The sequence below is a fragment of the Grus americana genome, chromosome 1 (genome assembly GCF_028858705.1).
Source record: "Grus americana isolate bGruAme1 chromosome 1, bGruAme1.mat, whole genome shotgun sequence".
Classification (NCBI taxonomy): domain Eukaryota; kingdom Metazoa; phylum Chordata; class Aves; order Gruiformes; family Gruidae; genus Grus; species Grus americana.
This window is the reverse complement of record NC_072852.1, coordinates 187,415,721-187,432,394: the sequence shown is the minus strand read 5'-3', so window position 1 is coordinate 187,432,394 and position 16,674 is coordinate 187,415,721. Positions and strand designations below refer to the sequence as shown.

General features: G+C 37.2%; 1 protein-coding gene across 9 annotated transcripts in view; it reads left to right on the top strand.

Moving 5' to 3' along the window:
- Window positions 1-102: 102 nt before the first annotated feature.
- The window catches only part of ZC3H13 (zinc finger CCCH-type containing 13), a 50,097-nt gene continuing 33,525 nt past the window's right edge, over window positions 103-16,674 (top strand). For 2 of the 9 annotated variants that reach the window (XM_054821263.1, XM_054821246.1), the window contains exons 1-4: window positions 104-391; window positions 6,484-6,609; window positions 7,045-7,154; window positions 12,532-12,643. In XM_054821263.1, coding sequence (XP_054677238.1) covers window positions 6,493-6,609; window positions 7,045-7,154; window positions 12,532-12,643 — 339 coding nt within the window. In that variant the 5' untranslated portion in view covers window positions 104-391; window positions 6,484-6,492. Of the gene's footprint in view, window positions 392-4,368; window positions 4,459-6,483; window positions 6,610-7,044; window positions 7,155-12,531; window positions 12,644-16,674 lie in introns of those variants that run through there. The other 7 variants (XM_054821283.1, XM_054821273.1, XM_054821239.1 and 4 more) reach the window with 7 other exon arrangements.

Below are 16,674 nucleotides of genomic sequence, written 5' to 3'. Positions count from 1 at the left end.
CGCAGGCGGGCTCCGCGCAAGGCTGCGGCCCACCTTCCCCGCCCTCCTTCAACATGGCAGCGCTGCCGCTTCCGCCCGGGCCGCCGCCGTTGCCTCCCGCCCTCTAACGTCATCACCGGCGGCGGCGCGGCGGGCGGCGCGAAGGCCGCCGGGAAGAGCGCGCGCGGCCGTGGCGGCGGCGGTTACCCAGCGGCCCTGGCGCGCGGGGGCAGGGCGGGAGCGGCGGGTGCCGTTGGGCTGCGGGAGCGGGTGGCGCTCCTCGTCTTCCTCTCCGTGTCGCTCCGCGCTCAGGCCCGGGAGGACGGACTCCCCCCTCGCCCCCTCCCACCCTCTCCGCCCCGGGCGGCGGCGGAGGAGGCGGCGGGGAGCGGCGCGGCAGCGGAAGGAGCAGGTGAGTGCGGCGGAGCGGACGGGGGCGCGGAGGGTGGGGGAGGGGAGGGCCGTGAGGGAAGGAGAGCGGGAGGGGGCGGGGCGGGTCCTTCGCCCCTTTGCCCCCGCCCCTTCCCCCCCCTGGCCCGGGGAACCGGCGGCGGCGGGGCTCGGGGCCGCTCGGCCTTCGGAGCGGAGCCGCGGGGAAGGGCCGTGCTCCTGCCCACCCCGGCACGCCAGCACGGTGCGCGGCTCGGGGCGCCATGGGGGCTCCCGGGGGCGGGGGGAGAGGCGGAGGCGGTCCGCCGGGGGGCCACGGGTGAGGGCCTAGTGGTGCCGGTCATCCAGCCGTTTGCTCGGGTCGCGGTTCCATCAGTCAGTGGCCGTGCTGCAGCCTGCCTCCCACCTACTTGGATCTTCCCTGGTCGCGGGGGTTTTTCCACTTCAATGGGGCTCTTCTCCCACTTCCTGGCCATAAAATAGTTTCTGCTTTATGTGCTTAGAGGAATTACTAATTTCGCTCGTATAAATTCACTCATCACCATTTCTTTAGATAGTGGCTACAGCTAACTCCCACCCCTTCCAGAACTTGTAGACTGGGCATGTTGGGTTAGTGTTACAGATGGTCTGCTTAGGTCCTCACCTTTGACTTCTCTGCTGGATTCTCACTCCACCATTGATATCTTGTCGACCTTCTGCAAGACTGTTTGAAGAACAGATTGTGACAGATAGTGGGTTAGCAACCAGGACCTTATGGGATCTTGCTCTGATGGTGAAACACTCATGGTGGTGCATCTGTGCAGGTGGGAGTGGACAGACTCAGCCCATGAACTGAGGATATCGGAAAACTATAAAAGTGTGGCTGCATGTGGCTGTGTCCCGCTTCTCAGCATGTTTGCCCGAGTGTGGGATCTGGTGATCTAATTTACGGATTGGAGATAATGTGTATCCAACAAAGTTGATCTGAAGGCTGAATGAGCTTGGATCTGTCCACACCAGTCTGCATAGACTGTCCCTTAGTCTGGTAAAACATCTTCTTGGAGTACAAGGACTTTGTTAGACAAGATACAGAATACTGTATACTGTCTTTTGTGATACTAGGGCCTGATTTTTTAATTTATTTATTTACATGTAGAAAGCCAACCATGATTTTATGCTTGTGAAAACATAATTAACAGTTGCTTATCACTACTAATGGAGAAATACCATATGTTAAATTAGAGGGATAGGTTCAAGTTAATACGGTGATGGGCTAACAGCATGGAGTTGTTAAAGTAAACTTGGAATAATTTCTAGTTTTCTGTCGGACAGACTTCGTGCGAGTTGCAGAGTGCTAGACTGACATTGTGTAAATGTGCAACCAGTATTTGACTATTTTTTTGAAAGTTGGTTAACAATGAGTTTTACTATTTTTAGCATTATTTTTAGGTAGTAAACCTGTGGAGCTCCTTCAAATATGGCTGTTTTATTAGTATTGTGACATGGAAATGTTAACATTATAACCAGAAACAGAACTGTTTCAGGTAAAAGCTCTTCATTTGGAAAAGTGAAGGGGAGCACTGACACTTTCCTCTTTCTAAGCTGTTATTTAGTTGTCAACAGGTATTTAGTTTATCCTGGAGTGTTATAATCAGTTTGTATCTGAACTTCTGTAGGATTTTAAAATTAAAATTTTGCTTGTTATTTTAAAAGGCATATTATTTATCACTTCACAGGTAGGATTTTCTTAATTGACATAATGTTTAGCTTGTGTGTGGCATGCATATATGCATGCACAGACATTGACATGCTCCCTAGTGATGTCTTGGACTTCTTAAAGAGATTTTTATCTCCTTACAGTTTTTTGTGAACTTTGCTTTTTTTTCTGTTACACCTCAGTTTCTAGTTTTCCTGTAGAAGCAGGATTGATTTTTGCAGAGGGTTGGATTAGGTTTTTCTAACAGAAAAGCAGATGTTTCACATGCGTTTCTCTTGATCGTGGCTTATGTAATATCATACTTCTATTGAAGAAAAACGTTAAGCATGCTTGACACCAAAATGTGGGAGTACTGATAATAAAAAATACAGAATTTCACCGAATATTGTGTCAATCATATTATGCTTCATTGATTTCAGTTATTTGGTTAGTGCCCACTAGCTATACTCACTTCTCTCAAATCTGTCTACGTTTTAGATTCATTACTGAAGTAACACTCTGAGATGTATTTTACTTCAAATGGCAGTATAATTAATGTCATTAACAGATTGTCTCTCACCCTGGAAAAGTTATTCCATTTAAAGAATAACATAGATGCATCTGTGAGTAAGTTATCATAGTGTTAAAATATTTCTAATTTATTATTAAACATGTCCATGGATCTTATTTATGTATGGAAAAAGTGATACTTTACAGTTAAAACCTTAGCTACAGAATTTATTTTAGGAATATAATTTTACTTAGTTGTAATAAGCTGTTTTAGAAGTTGCAGACACTTCAATGCCCCAAGTAGATTTAGCAATGCAACGCCCCGTGCCTGAAATAGAAAATACATAATTTCTACTGAAACTTTTTTTTTTAATCATGGTAGTAACACTTCAAGAAAGTGTTGAAATATGAATGCTTAAGGCTGAGTTGACACTGATATTCAGTGCTGTCTAATCCATGTGAGTGTTTGATAAGGAGGTGGTAGTTCAGAGACACAGGAATTTAATGGAAAGGAAAATCATTGCACTGGCCATCAGTGTGGGACTGATAACAGGACGGTGCAGGGTAAAGCAACATAAGATGAAAATGTGGGAGAATTGAGCAAGTTATGGGAATTTTTATGGGATGTTTCATTTAAATTGTTCTTCGTTATCCATTAATTTGCAGTCTGAAAAATTGGGAAATGAACCACTTGATTTTTTTTTTTTTTCCTTCATAGTACTTGTTTATAGGCAAAGGAAGCTTGTCAGTAATATAAAACTGCCATCATTTCAACTGCAATATGGTTTTAATAGTCTCTTTATTTTTCCAACTTCCTTGGTCTCTGAAGAATGAAAATGGGAGTGACTGCATTTTCAGATACAATCTCTCAAATGTAATGTTTGACATAGTGAAAATTCCTGAGTTTGCCTCTGAATAATGTGTCTGGACTCTAATCATGCAGCCTATATAAACAGCTATATTCACTTAACAGTGAAATCTCATGCAGTTCTGGTTGCAGGAGTGAGACCCTCATGTGATAATATGTGCATACAGAAAGTAGTATGATGTGCAGTCACAGCATGCTGGTTTTGTTTGCGTAGAATAATTTCTCATGAAATATCTCTTCTGTTAATAAAGTATCTGGTTTTGATTGTGAACCAGCGGGTATGGGCCAGAATGTAAAGATAGAATTGACAGAATGCTACCTGAAATAGTACGTTTTTTCTTTTTGCATTCTCAATTTTTGTTTTATTTAAAATAGGAGGTTTTACAAACCTTGGAAGATTCAGGGTTGGATGGTGTTCCCTTAATTTCCTTATAGGAAACTATTGGCCAAAATATAGAGAAGTAGCTAGTTAGAATGAAATTATTTGTTCGGTTATGATGGTGTTACCCCCTTCATCCTCTCCATGTTTATAACTATCCTTTGAAGCCTAGTCATCATCATAACTTCCTATAGAAGTTAATTCCAAGAAGGTACTATTTGCTGGGTAAAAAGTGACATTTAAAAAAAGATGTTTTGCCCCTGTTTCTTTGAAAATAAAAGGACATTCAAATTAGGAGGCAAAATAAATGTAAATTTTTCGTATTTGTATACTGCTATCATGTCAGTCTGTACTGTACTTATGTATTAGATGCATTCATTTTATCTGTCCTTCATGTGTTGAACCTTCTCCCTATGTCATTGCCAGTGCCGTTCTTCTAACCCTTTTTATTTCAGATGTGGTTCTTTTTACTGTAAATATTTAAACCAAATTCAGTATTTGGTATATGATCATCTTAATAAAAATGCTTTTGCATATGTTGGTCGATTTTTGTATCCTCTATTAAAGGGTGTAGCTGCATGAAACCTTACAAAATCAGTGTTGTTTTTGCTGAAATACGGTGGGAAACAATCCTGAAATGGAAGGGTGCTCAGCTAGGTGAGATGTGGTATTGTTTTGCTTTCTAACTTTAATGGTTTATCCTGTCAGACTTTATAACTACTGCTGCACATTGAGCTGTCCACAATGACTCCTAATTATTTTTCTCAGAAGACTGGACTAATTTGAACTCATCAAGTATTTAGATAAAATCATTTCTCCTTGTGTGCATTACATTATATTTATTTGCATTTCATCTGCTGTTGTATTACTGAATTTTCTAACTCAATTAGATTTCTCTGGAAATATCTATTCTCCGCAGTTTTTACTAACCCAAATAATTTCCTATACTGGCAAATTCTACTGTTTCACTGTCTGCTTCCACTAATTGATGTTAACCATTGTTTTTAATGTCTGGTATACACCATATGGTTAACTTGTACCCTCTCTGAGCATCTTGGTTAATATCTTGGTTATCTGAACCTTACTTGTGAGATAAAATTCTTCCGATAATCAAAGGTTTGGAGAAGTAGTCACTAGAACCGAGCTGTATCTCTCAAGTACGTAGCGTAAGCTAGCTTTCTTCTGTTGTTTGTAAAGGAGCTAAAGTGCTTAGCCAGAGCTTCAGCACAGTTTTGTTTGTAGAAAGTGCACAAGCGTCAGACTTCTAGGGAGGTCTTGTCACTGAAGTAACCATAGGACTCAACAGAGTTTCACCAGTGTACAAGGGAAAAAACCTAGGTATTATCAAAGTGTCAAGTGTAAAATATAGGTTACAGCAGTAATTATGTTTTATGTACATTTGTCCACATTTATACACTATAAATTTTTTTTGCTGTAGAACAGAACCTTACAATATGAATGCTATGGAAATGTATCGCTGATCAGATCAGTGAAAATTTATATTAATCCAATCTGGTGGATGTTAGTTTAAATTTGTATTATTCTGCCTGTACGGATGAGCTTTTTTGTCATTTGTAACTTGTTTGTGTTTGAGAAATTAGCTTAAGTGTGTGTGTTCTAAACACAGTGACGTGGATAGGAGCAGAAGAGACAGCAGAAGGGTGGGAAATTAGTGTTTGGCTAATCATGTTACACTGACTAATGAGCTCTAGAATGATGACACTTTGCAATACAACAGAGGTGTCTTTTTGAGCTGTATATAAATCACCCAGCAACTGGCAGGTTTTCCCAAATTGATTTTATTTGGTCAAGTAGCACTTAGAGAAGGACAATAGTTTTTAGAGCCCATTTTGCCCTTTTTCTACAACCTGTCTCTAGTGCTCAATATATATATATCTTCCTTTTTTCTTTTTTAATATGGTTTTCTTTCTATATTCAATAACTCCTTTCTTTCTCAGGTAAGATAAATTGTGACTTCTTATTTATCAAACTTATGCTATATTTGCTTCAAAAACCGTTTTTCTTAATGAAAGGGAGTTACTTGAGAAGCTAAGAAGTGTATCACTGTTGTGGGGCTTTTTGGGTTGTGTTTTTTCTAAACTCAGGTGGTTCCAAATAGCTGTAGAATACAAACCAATAACGAACACAGACTGTGGGTGATGTCAAGGTGATTTTCAGTAGGTTATCACACACAACCAAGGGTGGAAAAAAATGGAGCTCTCATTTTTGAAGATTGGTTTCTGAAAATGGGAGCCATTTTTAGTGGGCGGAACCTGTTTCTGAGAGGTTGGTGAAGTAACATTAAAAGTTCTTTTCACTTGAAGTGACTTGAGTTGATGCACAAAAAATACATGACGAAGGAAAGCATCTGTTCTGTGTGGTGTTTGCTACCTAAATGAATAATATATCATATGATCTTTCCCAAAGGGAAGCTGAAGAATCCAAAGCAGGTCATAAAATAAAATGAAAAATTATCATTACTGGTGTTGAGCTGACTAATTCAAATCAGAGGCATTCCTTGTTATTAGATACATTTCACTCATTTATGACTTCTTTTTCTTTCTTCATCACCTCTGCAGCAAGTGTTACAACGCATATCATACTATTTTATTCATCTGAGTTCAGTGTCAATAGCCCCAAACTGAAGGATTTTACAGTTTTGCTTTTTTTTTTTGGTTGAAGTAGTACAAAATGTCAAAAATTAGAAGGAAGGTCACAGTGGAAAATACCAAGACCATATCTGATAGCACATCCCGAAGACCCAGTGTGTTTGAAAGGCTTGGACCCAGCACTGGAAGTACTGCAGAGGTGAGTTGTAAAAGTGTTCTTCTTTTCATCCCCGCCCCAGCATCTTCTTTTTCCAGGATTTAGGTGGTGGGAAAGAGTAGCTCACAAGTACCAAATACTCAGATGTCACTGATGTTAGTAGAGGTGAAAAGAACTCCTTAACACTTGGATGTACAACATACTAATACTAAAATTTTCAAATAACGTGTGTTGTCCCAGCTTCTGGAGAGGAAAGTAGTACTGTACATATTAATAGTATTTCCACCAACCTAAATTTTTCTCTGCCAGACTTGATGCTCATTGTTGATTATTTTTTTAATTAGCTATATTACTGGTGGACAGAAATTACAGATAAATGGGAGTTAATGTGGAGTCATTTGTTTGTTCTGCCACACTCACACCAATGGTATTTCCAGAAATGAGTGTGAAATTCACCCAGTAATGTCTGTCTCTTAGACACAGTGCCGTAACTGGCTGAAGACTGGCAACTGCCTCTATGGGAACACATGTAGATTCGTACATGGCCCTTCACCACGAGGTAAAGGCTATAGCAGCAGTTATAGAAGGTAAATCAAGAACTCACTTTGAATTCTTCACATGCTGTAGGAAAATAGCTTTTGCAACTATGTCTTCTGTTTTTTTTTTTTTTAAAGTGAAATGCTGTGGTGTGCCTCATGGTATGTTTTATTGATAACCAATTGTGTTGTGAAGCTGCTCAAAACAATTAATGTGGCAACTTACAGTGGATTTTCCCAGGATTTTTGTGTGTATGTAGCTTTAAAAAATGAATGGAGTCCACTGGATGCAGATTAACTTCTTATATTACTTGAAATGGGAAGTTCAAGTACCTTAATACTTTTTTTTGCGTAGTGTCACTGCAGCTTCTGATATGCCTTTCTGTCCTTTACTAAAATGCTATTTTGCAGCTACTTACAGCAGTACTCACATACTTGCAGCCCTTCTGCCTTCACTATATTGTTTGATGTATAAGGTCTCTATCCTTTCTCTCCTGTTGTGAGAAAACACTTCTCTTCAAAACATAGTTCTTTATCTGTCAGATATAGAACAAATATCCTGTATCATAGGAAGAGATCCAAAAAGTTACTTCAATTTTCAGAAGAGAATATTTTTTATTATCTGCTTCTTCATATGCTACTGTAATTGAAAAATAGTTTTTTTGGCCATTTTGTGTGGCATAAGACTTAACTGAAACTAAATGTGGCAGTAAGTTTGTAATATTCTTGCTCTAAAGGACAAAAAGATAGTACAGTTTTAGCATAGTACCTCTTTATATGAAGGTTTCACGTTTTACAAACAACTGTGCTTCATGATGCTACCATAATGTCAATGTTACCTCTAGATTATGGATGGGCACTCTGAAGCATTGAAGTGTAAAGCAACAACAGGAAGGTTGGCATGAGGTTAGGGTTCTGTTTCTGGTTCTTTTTCCTATTCCTGTGGCATACTCTCAGGATGATCTTGACTTTGCTTGTTTGATCTTCTGTTGCTTCTAAGGTGGTAGCAGCTGGGATACAAAATATATCACTGAATTTAATGTTTCTTTCGGTGTGTAAAAAGATTTACTCTGTTCTGTACTGAATGTTCCAAATGGGAAAAAGGAGTGATTTACTGGTAGAGATTAAATTTTAAAACTGTTAGAATGTCACTTTCTCGTTGATTTCAGCATTTGGAACACTCAGTATGTGGTTCTGCTTGGTCATTTGAAGAAAAGTCACATTTCTTTTAATGATTAAAGCCTTATTTCTGCTTCACTGTCACTATTGATGTTTAAGAATAATGTTGATTTACTTTTTATTGCTAACTTGTTTTTTACTAGGACTATATGAAAAAGTCAAAGGACAGATCTTAATGCTTATTTGTCTGATACATTCAACATTTAATAAAGGTGTTCTTAAAAATGAAAAAGGGGAGGAAGCCCCTACTTACCCACCACCACCACCAACACAGACAAATGAAAAAAAGCATGCTTGTCTTCAGAAGTTTTTACTGATAGCTCTTGGCCAGGCACAGAAAAAGCTGGTTTATGTACATAATAAAATGTTGGCATTTTCATGCCATTTAACATTACAGAGATTTTTACAAATATTATCCAGGTATTTTGAATGCAATTTTATTGGCTTCTTGCAAGCCAAACTAATGCTGCTTCCACATCAGTTCAGTTCAAGCACTATTCTTGTTAAAGTGTCTGGGACAATGTAATGACGGCTTGTCTACGTGTGTTCAGCCAGGCCTGCTGGTGAAGTCTTTTGTCCACTTTGCAAGCAGTTTGGTAGGACAAAGCACATCTTACTGCCTTCCTGTCTTGCCCCTCCAATTTCATACCTGTCTGAAATCAGTCTCATCATTAATGGTTTTATCAGACCATAATGCCTCCCTTAGTTCAGAACATCACCAGACAGTAGGAAAACTTGACTCTAAAGTGTGACTCTTAAATCTCATTTGGTTATAACTCTGTTTCAGCATTAATGCTGCCTCTCACAGCATGAATTGTAATCTTGCTGTTGTAAAAACATGCTAGGTTTTATTTTTATTTATAAAGCTTTCTTGATGAGGATATTAAGAATTCAGTAATAGACCTGCCAGTCTTCCAGGCATCTGAAGGAGAAGGTAACAAGGAAAGAGCTGTGTGTAAACATGCTGTCCTACAAAGAATTTTACTCTCTTGCTCCATTCGTAGATTGTTGGTTAGTTGCTTGACAGCTTCCTGCTGGTTCTCTTATGTTATTGTCAGAATCTATGCCATCAGAGTGTTCCTCTCACAGCTTGTCTGATCCTTTTCATTCTGGATCATTACACTGGATTTAAAAACCAAACCAGCAGTAATATTAGGTAAGAACATATGGATTTTGCAAGGTTCAAACATCGTTATATGGGAAACTGAAAAACAGGACAATTCAATTAGAATATGTACATTAAACTAATAATATACACTAATAATTGTCATCTGCCTATGCATGCATGTGTGTGCATGCACATACATACAGATATTCTCAGATAGCTGTGTTGTAATGTGTGCCTGTTGCTAGGGAGTTGTTCCTGGCACTTTAAGAGGTACAGAAGCAATTGGAGGTGCTGTTATGAACGTGCATTTCCTAACCAAGCCACTGAATATGGTGAACTGAACTGTTGCAGGAAGTAATGCTGTTTAAAATCACTTAACTGCACTGCTTAAAATTTGAAATGATGAAATTCTGCATTTTAGGCCTTATTTAAAGGATGGGCCCAGCACAAAATGTTAAGTCATTAAAGAGATTTTTTTCACTGAGTAGTTTTCTTCTTTCAGTGTATAGGGATAATGCTGTGGAGCCTTTTGTGTGAAAGGTTCTACCAGTTGCAGTCTAACCACATCATCTTAAATTATAGAGGTAAAATTGTAGTTATCTGTTGAAATTCAGCAGTGTGCATTACCTGGAATAACCAAAGGCTCCTTTTGGAGGAGGGGCAGGGGGAAGTTGTGTAGAAAAGAAGCTATTGTGTAAAAATTAAAATTATAGTACATCTGAAAGAAAAATCAGCTAGTAGGCCAGCTTGTTTTTCTGTACATTAAGCCAAAGTATCTGAAAACAGTCACAACTTCCTGAGTAATTATTTATAAAAAATTTCACATATTTTTAGTCTTATTTTATTAGACTTTTGGGGAGTTATGATGTTTTTTGGGGAGGGGTAGGATGGTTACCATGACTTCATTCCAGTGTTCTGTTAAACCTGAAAAAAACCCCAAAACCAAACAAAAAAACACAAACAAACCCCAACCCTGAAGCTACAGCTTTTATCATTTCTGTGATTTCTTGGTAGCTTTTGTAATCTTTAAGTAGATTTGAATAATGTTTTAACAAAATTTTTTTCTTCCCTCCCATACTGAAAAAGGTACGATTTGAGTGTGAATTTGGTTTGGATGTTTTTTTTCAATCCAGCATATAATTAAAAGAAAAGAAAATATCAAATGTCTCTCTAGAAATTACATGAGCTGCATTCAGTGTAAGCTCTCTTGCTCTCTCCTTCAGCTACCTTTTTTTTTTTTCCCCTCCTGAAATTACTCCTTTTGAGGAACAATGTTACTTTGAGGAACAATGTTGCTAGTACATTATCTGTAACCTCTTTGCCTTTTAAATTAATTTTCAGTTTCACAAATCCAAATCCTTTATGCCATAGCTGAAGTATTATTAAAAATTAAGGCGTTGACTTGCCACTGTAATGTTGAAAAGCAGTTTATTTGTTGAGGTAGCTGATGGTTGAAATGCTTCAGAGTATTTTGGTAATGCAAAGGCATTATCTTTCTAAGATGGGGGAGGGAAAAAAAAATACCACCTTGAATCATAACCTTTGCCTAAGCCAGACACTTTAAAGATGATATAATAATGCATGCAAAGAAGATAAATTGTTTATATTTGTATGCTGGATGTTATTTGATCCTTCTTAGTGCTGAAAGAAGCAGCATGCTACTGTTTTGTACCTTTCCTCTGATCTACAGTGACTTGTATTTACAACTCCGTGAAGAATTAAATGCATTTAAAAATGAGAGCAGTCATTGGTCTTTTTCTTCTTAGATCCTAAGACACTTAACCTTATGACACAGTTTAAAGAATTAAATATAGAAAACATTGCAAAAGAGGAAGTGGAAACCAATTACTGTTTTTCAAGTATGCACAGGTTGAAAATGAAATCATATTAATATAGATTTTTGTATGCATAATTTGTGAAAGTTTACCCTTTGTGTATTTTGTGACAGAGGAAGGGTGGGAGAAATGAGTTTCTAAATGAAAACCCTAATTATGTCTGAAAAACAAAACAAATGCAGTTTTCATTATTCAAATATTATATATAACTCTTCTAATAAGCTAAGGCAGCATCAGGATCTCTTTATGATTCTTTAGTGTAAACTGTAGGGACACATCCAGTACTTTAATACAACCATTTCACAGAAGAATCTGTAATTATGGCTAACAGCCATCACAGAAATAACAAACTCACTATGAAGCCAGATTTATATGAAGAGAAAATTTGTTTTCTTAAATTGAAAGATCGTTTGAAGCAGCTTCTACATCCCCGTTTGCTTAAGAACTTGTTTAAATCCAAGGCTTGTTCTCTTTTAACCCATAAGGGATAAATGAACTTGTGAATCCATGCTAAGAGGTGACAAAATTGTATAGATGTCTTATAGTAGTGTAGGATGTTCCCCCTCCCTTCCCACATCACAGTAATACCTTTTACAGAAAATATACCTTAAAGTTGCATGACTAGTAGAGTTCATCCAATATTTTGTAATTAAATAATGAAATAATTATGTTACTGCAAGATGGAAAATGGAGGAGACCTCCAAGAGTGAATTTCAGGTGCATAGTCTTGCGACAGTTTTTTTGTGTAGCAGTCTCACCAAGGTCATGGGAGGATGGCACCTAGGTCAGGGTATCTCCACTTGCAGACTTCATTTGTATTCAAAGTTGTGCTTCTATGTGACTGTCATTGCTAGTCTGCAGTGATTTGACTCTGCTTTTTTTTTTTTTAATATATATATATATTAAAAATGGTGCAGCTTAGATATGGAGAAAGCTAAAGATATCCGAAAGACTTGGTCAGAGTGATTGTGAAACACATTTGCATGATGGTCAGAAAAAGATTTGTTCTGGGTAGGATCGCCTGAAGCCAATCTAGAGTAGTAACTGAGTCATGCCATATATACATACAAGTAATTGTTCTTCTTAAGAGTCAAGTCTTCCTTGATGTTCTGAAAGAGTTTGGGGTTTTTTTAGAATGCTTAAGCCTATTAGAACTGAGTATTTTTTATTTATTCATCCACTTTGCTTCTGGGTGGGAGGTTTAGATCTTTCTGTGTATACTAATAAAAAATAATTAAAAGATAGATTGTATTCCTTTAAAAATAATCCCATAGAACTGGTTATATTATGTTTCTGTATTATACAGGTCACCAGAAAGACCCACTGGAGATCTTCGGGAAAGAATGAAGAACAAACGTCAAGACGTTGAGGCAGAGCCACAGAAACGAAGTACAGAGGAATCATCCTCTCCTGTTAGGGTAAGAATGGAGTTGCAGAACTCCAGAATCCCTCAGTAGCAATTGGGCAGCGTGTCCTAGAAACCTGATCGTGGTGACTTGTAATATTCAAAATGTTTTAATGAACTGATCATTTTGTACATAGCACGTGGCATATTTTATTATGAAGTGTCTTAACAATTGTATTATTTTGCAATTTTGTAGCACTTTCCGGTCTTCTGGTTCCCAAAGATTTTATAAGTCCCGCAGACTAAAATGTTATAAATACTCATAAACAGGTATTTAATAGCAGTGCAGACTCTAATTATTACCAAGAAAGTGTATTAACCATTGTTCCAATCATCCACTATTTTTCCCCCAACATTTATTTGTATCCATTGTTTACATGCATGCTGACTTCAGTTGTTCATCCCAAATTTGCTTTTGATGAGACCATGCAGTTACTGTTGTGCTGGTTGATTTCACCGTCCTCCTCACATACTCATCAGCCATCCCAACTGCTCAGTTTTGGATTTTGCAAAAAAATTCATTCATTATCGTTCTTATTTTCTAATCATCTTTCTGCAAACCTATACCCCTCAAATATTAGAAGTTGCTTATTTTTAAATTGTGTTATCTGTTCCTGCACTGATGTTACAAATAAATAGGGGCAGAGTTGGTAGTGTGACCCTGCACCCGTGTAACAATAGCACCAGTGTATTTCTGTGTCAATTTTTTAAGACCATCTTCATATGAATAATGATTAAAAGTTTTTATTTGTGAAAAATCAGTTTTGCTTCTGCAGGTATTAACAGTATTCTTATTTTTTTTCTCTTGGTCTGTTCCTACTTGCTTTGTAAATTGAATTTTTGTCAGGTGTAAAGAAATCAACAGCAGCTGCCATCATTAAATTAACAGAATGGCTTACCTTCCAATCATGTTTTCAGTTGCTGTTAATTTGTGTAAACTTTCAATCTTTTTACTCTTTTACTTAAATGTGTTTCTTTTATTTTCTAATAGTTTGAATAAAGTGTTCAGTTAATGAGTATATGGTTGGTGGGAAAAGTGTTTTTTCCAACCGTTACTAAAAGTTTACTGTAACTTCTCTCCTGGTACAACTCTAATTTTGATGTACTTCTTACTTTTGGTTAGTTAACCCTGCTTTTTTATAGTGTTCTATTAATGTAATAATAAAATACTCTTAAACAACTAAACCCCAAATAAAGGTGAACTGGAAGCAGGAACCAAAAGGAGTCGGAATTAGTGGGTCTGTTAAAATACCAAAGAATTATTTACAGCATAAGTACACTGCAGAGAAAAAAAAATACCCTGCTTCAATCTTATAAAACAGAAGGCTGAGGAAACCCTGAGCTTTTGTATAAGTCGCACGGAGGCAACTCTCAAAATATGGGTTATACAAAAAAAAGATTCTGGAACAAATAGATGAAGAGGGACAGTCGTCAAGAGTTGCATTGCAAAGAACCAGGATATCTAAAAGAACAGACCACTGAAGTGACTGAACTGCTAACAAAAGTCTTGCTCCAATGTTAGAGCTACTGTTAGGGTGGAGATCTAATATCTGATGTTTCCATCTTTTATTAAAGTTTTTGGGATAACAGAGGAGCTGGATGAGAAATCTTAACTTTGTTTTGAAATAACAAAAAGTAGCTTATTCCATAAAAAGTTTCATAATTGTGGGTTTTTTAAAAAAATAAAAAAAGAAAGAGCAGCACTGTTCCTCCAGACAAAATTTGTGCTTCACCATTCTACTAGCCTGTAACTTTAATGGAGGCTAGTGGCTAAGAGAGAACTGTCTGATACAGGTGAAACCTTAAATAGCCTCTTTTGAAATGAGACTTTTGAGGCATAGTGAAAGAATAGCAGGTATAATATTGTCAGGTTTAGAAGCCAGCTAAGGGGAAAATTTTAGATTAATTTCAAATGATGAAGTTACAGAGGATGCTATGGTGCTTCATCTAAAGACCTGTAACTTTTTAAGAACGTGGAAAAAATGTTGGACATCCCAAATGTCAAACTGCAGAAGATATGAAAACAGTAGTTAAGATTACGAAAGTCTGAGGAATGCCATATGGATTCGGGAAAGATAGTTTTTGGCAGTACAATGGCAGATGAAACTTGGTGTTGGCAAGTGCAAGGTAATGCACAATGAAGAAAGTATTTAAAATAAAAAATCATGAATGAATATTTTTTAAAAGTAACTGAAACCATCCGCTAGAAAAAGAAGTTATTGTGGACAGCTCAATGAAACCATCTGTTCAAAGTGCAGTCACAGTTGCAGAAGCAAACATTCAGGTATATAAAAATGGAATAGAAAATGATCGATATTGTGCTGTAGAAGTTTATGGTCCAGTTTTATCTGAAATGCTGTTTGGTTGTGATCACCTGTATGCAAGAAAATACAAAGGTCTTTTTGAAGTGGGCAAGGAGGTGAGAGAGAGACTGGAGAGAAGAAAGGACGTGGTGAATGCATATAATGTATGGTTGAGAGACTGTAAATTAGATGCGTCATATTCATACTTCATCCCAGTAGAAAGAGTGGCAAATTTGAAAATGACAAGGGGAAATGCTATTTACATTATATATGACAATTCTACCTGATTGCCAGAAGATACAGTCAAAAACCTGAATAGGTTCCACAAAAGTTGCGACAGTGTAACTAATATAAAATCTTTTTAGAAGAGATTTCTTGTTCTTTGGAGACATAACTAGTGCAATCTGTATGTATTTAGGAAGAAACTTCCTATATGGACAGCTTACAGAATATGTCCCTTATTATTTTTTCATGTCTTGTACTATTATTTTCAGAGACAATATGCTGCGTTACGTGGACAACTACATTGAACTCAGTTGTTTCTGTGTTTCTTAGATTTGTGTTTGGAATTATGTCAGCACTGTATGTTAGTTTATCAACTATTATACAAATAATTAGATAAGGTTCCTGTTGTTACTGTATTTAGTTGGAATTTTTTATGTTGAATTTTTCTCCATATTATGAGAAGACAGTTACATTGGAGTATATGAAGTATTACCTAAAGGATTACCTGGGAGGTGCGTGTCATTTGGGAGAAACAGTGGAAAGAATGTACGTTTAGGAAAGGTTTTTGTAAGGAATGTGTATCACTTGTTTCATATCTGTGTTTTTTGTCACTGGGGCTTTTGAATATCTCCACTGGAAATGGAAGTCAGCATTGTCTTCCATCTCTGAAATGGAAACAATACCTATTCATTTCAGGGAGACTTCAGATTCATTTTCTTGTATGTTTGTGTAGTGTGGTAGTAGTTTACACTATAAAGGTATCATATGTAGAGCAAAATAGTACTGTGCTTGCCCAAAAGATTCTAGCTGTAATACATTATAGCTTATTCTAGATTTAAAGGAATATGTGCTTTTGAATTAGTTTATACTGCTATCCTTAACATCAACATGAAACTGTAATCATCTGTCCAACACATGTAAATAGTTTTAACTGTGAGCACGTACCTGAAAATAGCATAGGCAAAGTCTACTAAGTTGTTGTTTACTCTTAGGACAGTCTACATTTTTTTTTTTTTTTTAGTAAATAATTATATTATTATGAAAGTTTATTGTTTCTCATCTAGTAAATGGCATTTTTTCAGAGTCTTCAGAGAAATAGCTTACAGGTGTGGCTGAAGTGGATATGGCATCTTCAGGTATAAGTGAAAGACATGCTATTGGCCTTTAGGAGCTTGACTTATTTTACTCTTGGCTTATTAAGGGAGAGATGAAAAAAACTATGTAAAATACAAGAAGGTCTACAAGGATATAAAGGAAATATTGACTCCACATAGTACGAGGGAATTAAATGCGTTGTAAGTGGAACAAGTACAATAAAAGGAATATGTTGAAGACTTTTTGAAAAGAAAATTCAAATATGTGTTCTAAACAGTCATAGCTTAAATTCTGGATTTGTGTGCCCCAGAAAAATATACTCAATTTCTAAACTGAGATTTCTTTTTCAAGATGCAATGTTACTAGAATCTTTTTTCCTCACAACTAAACTGAAGTTATTTAGTGTATGAATGGGCTTGGA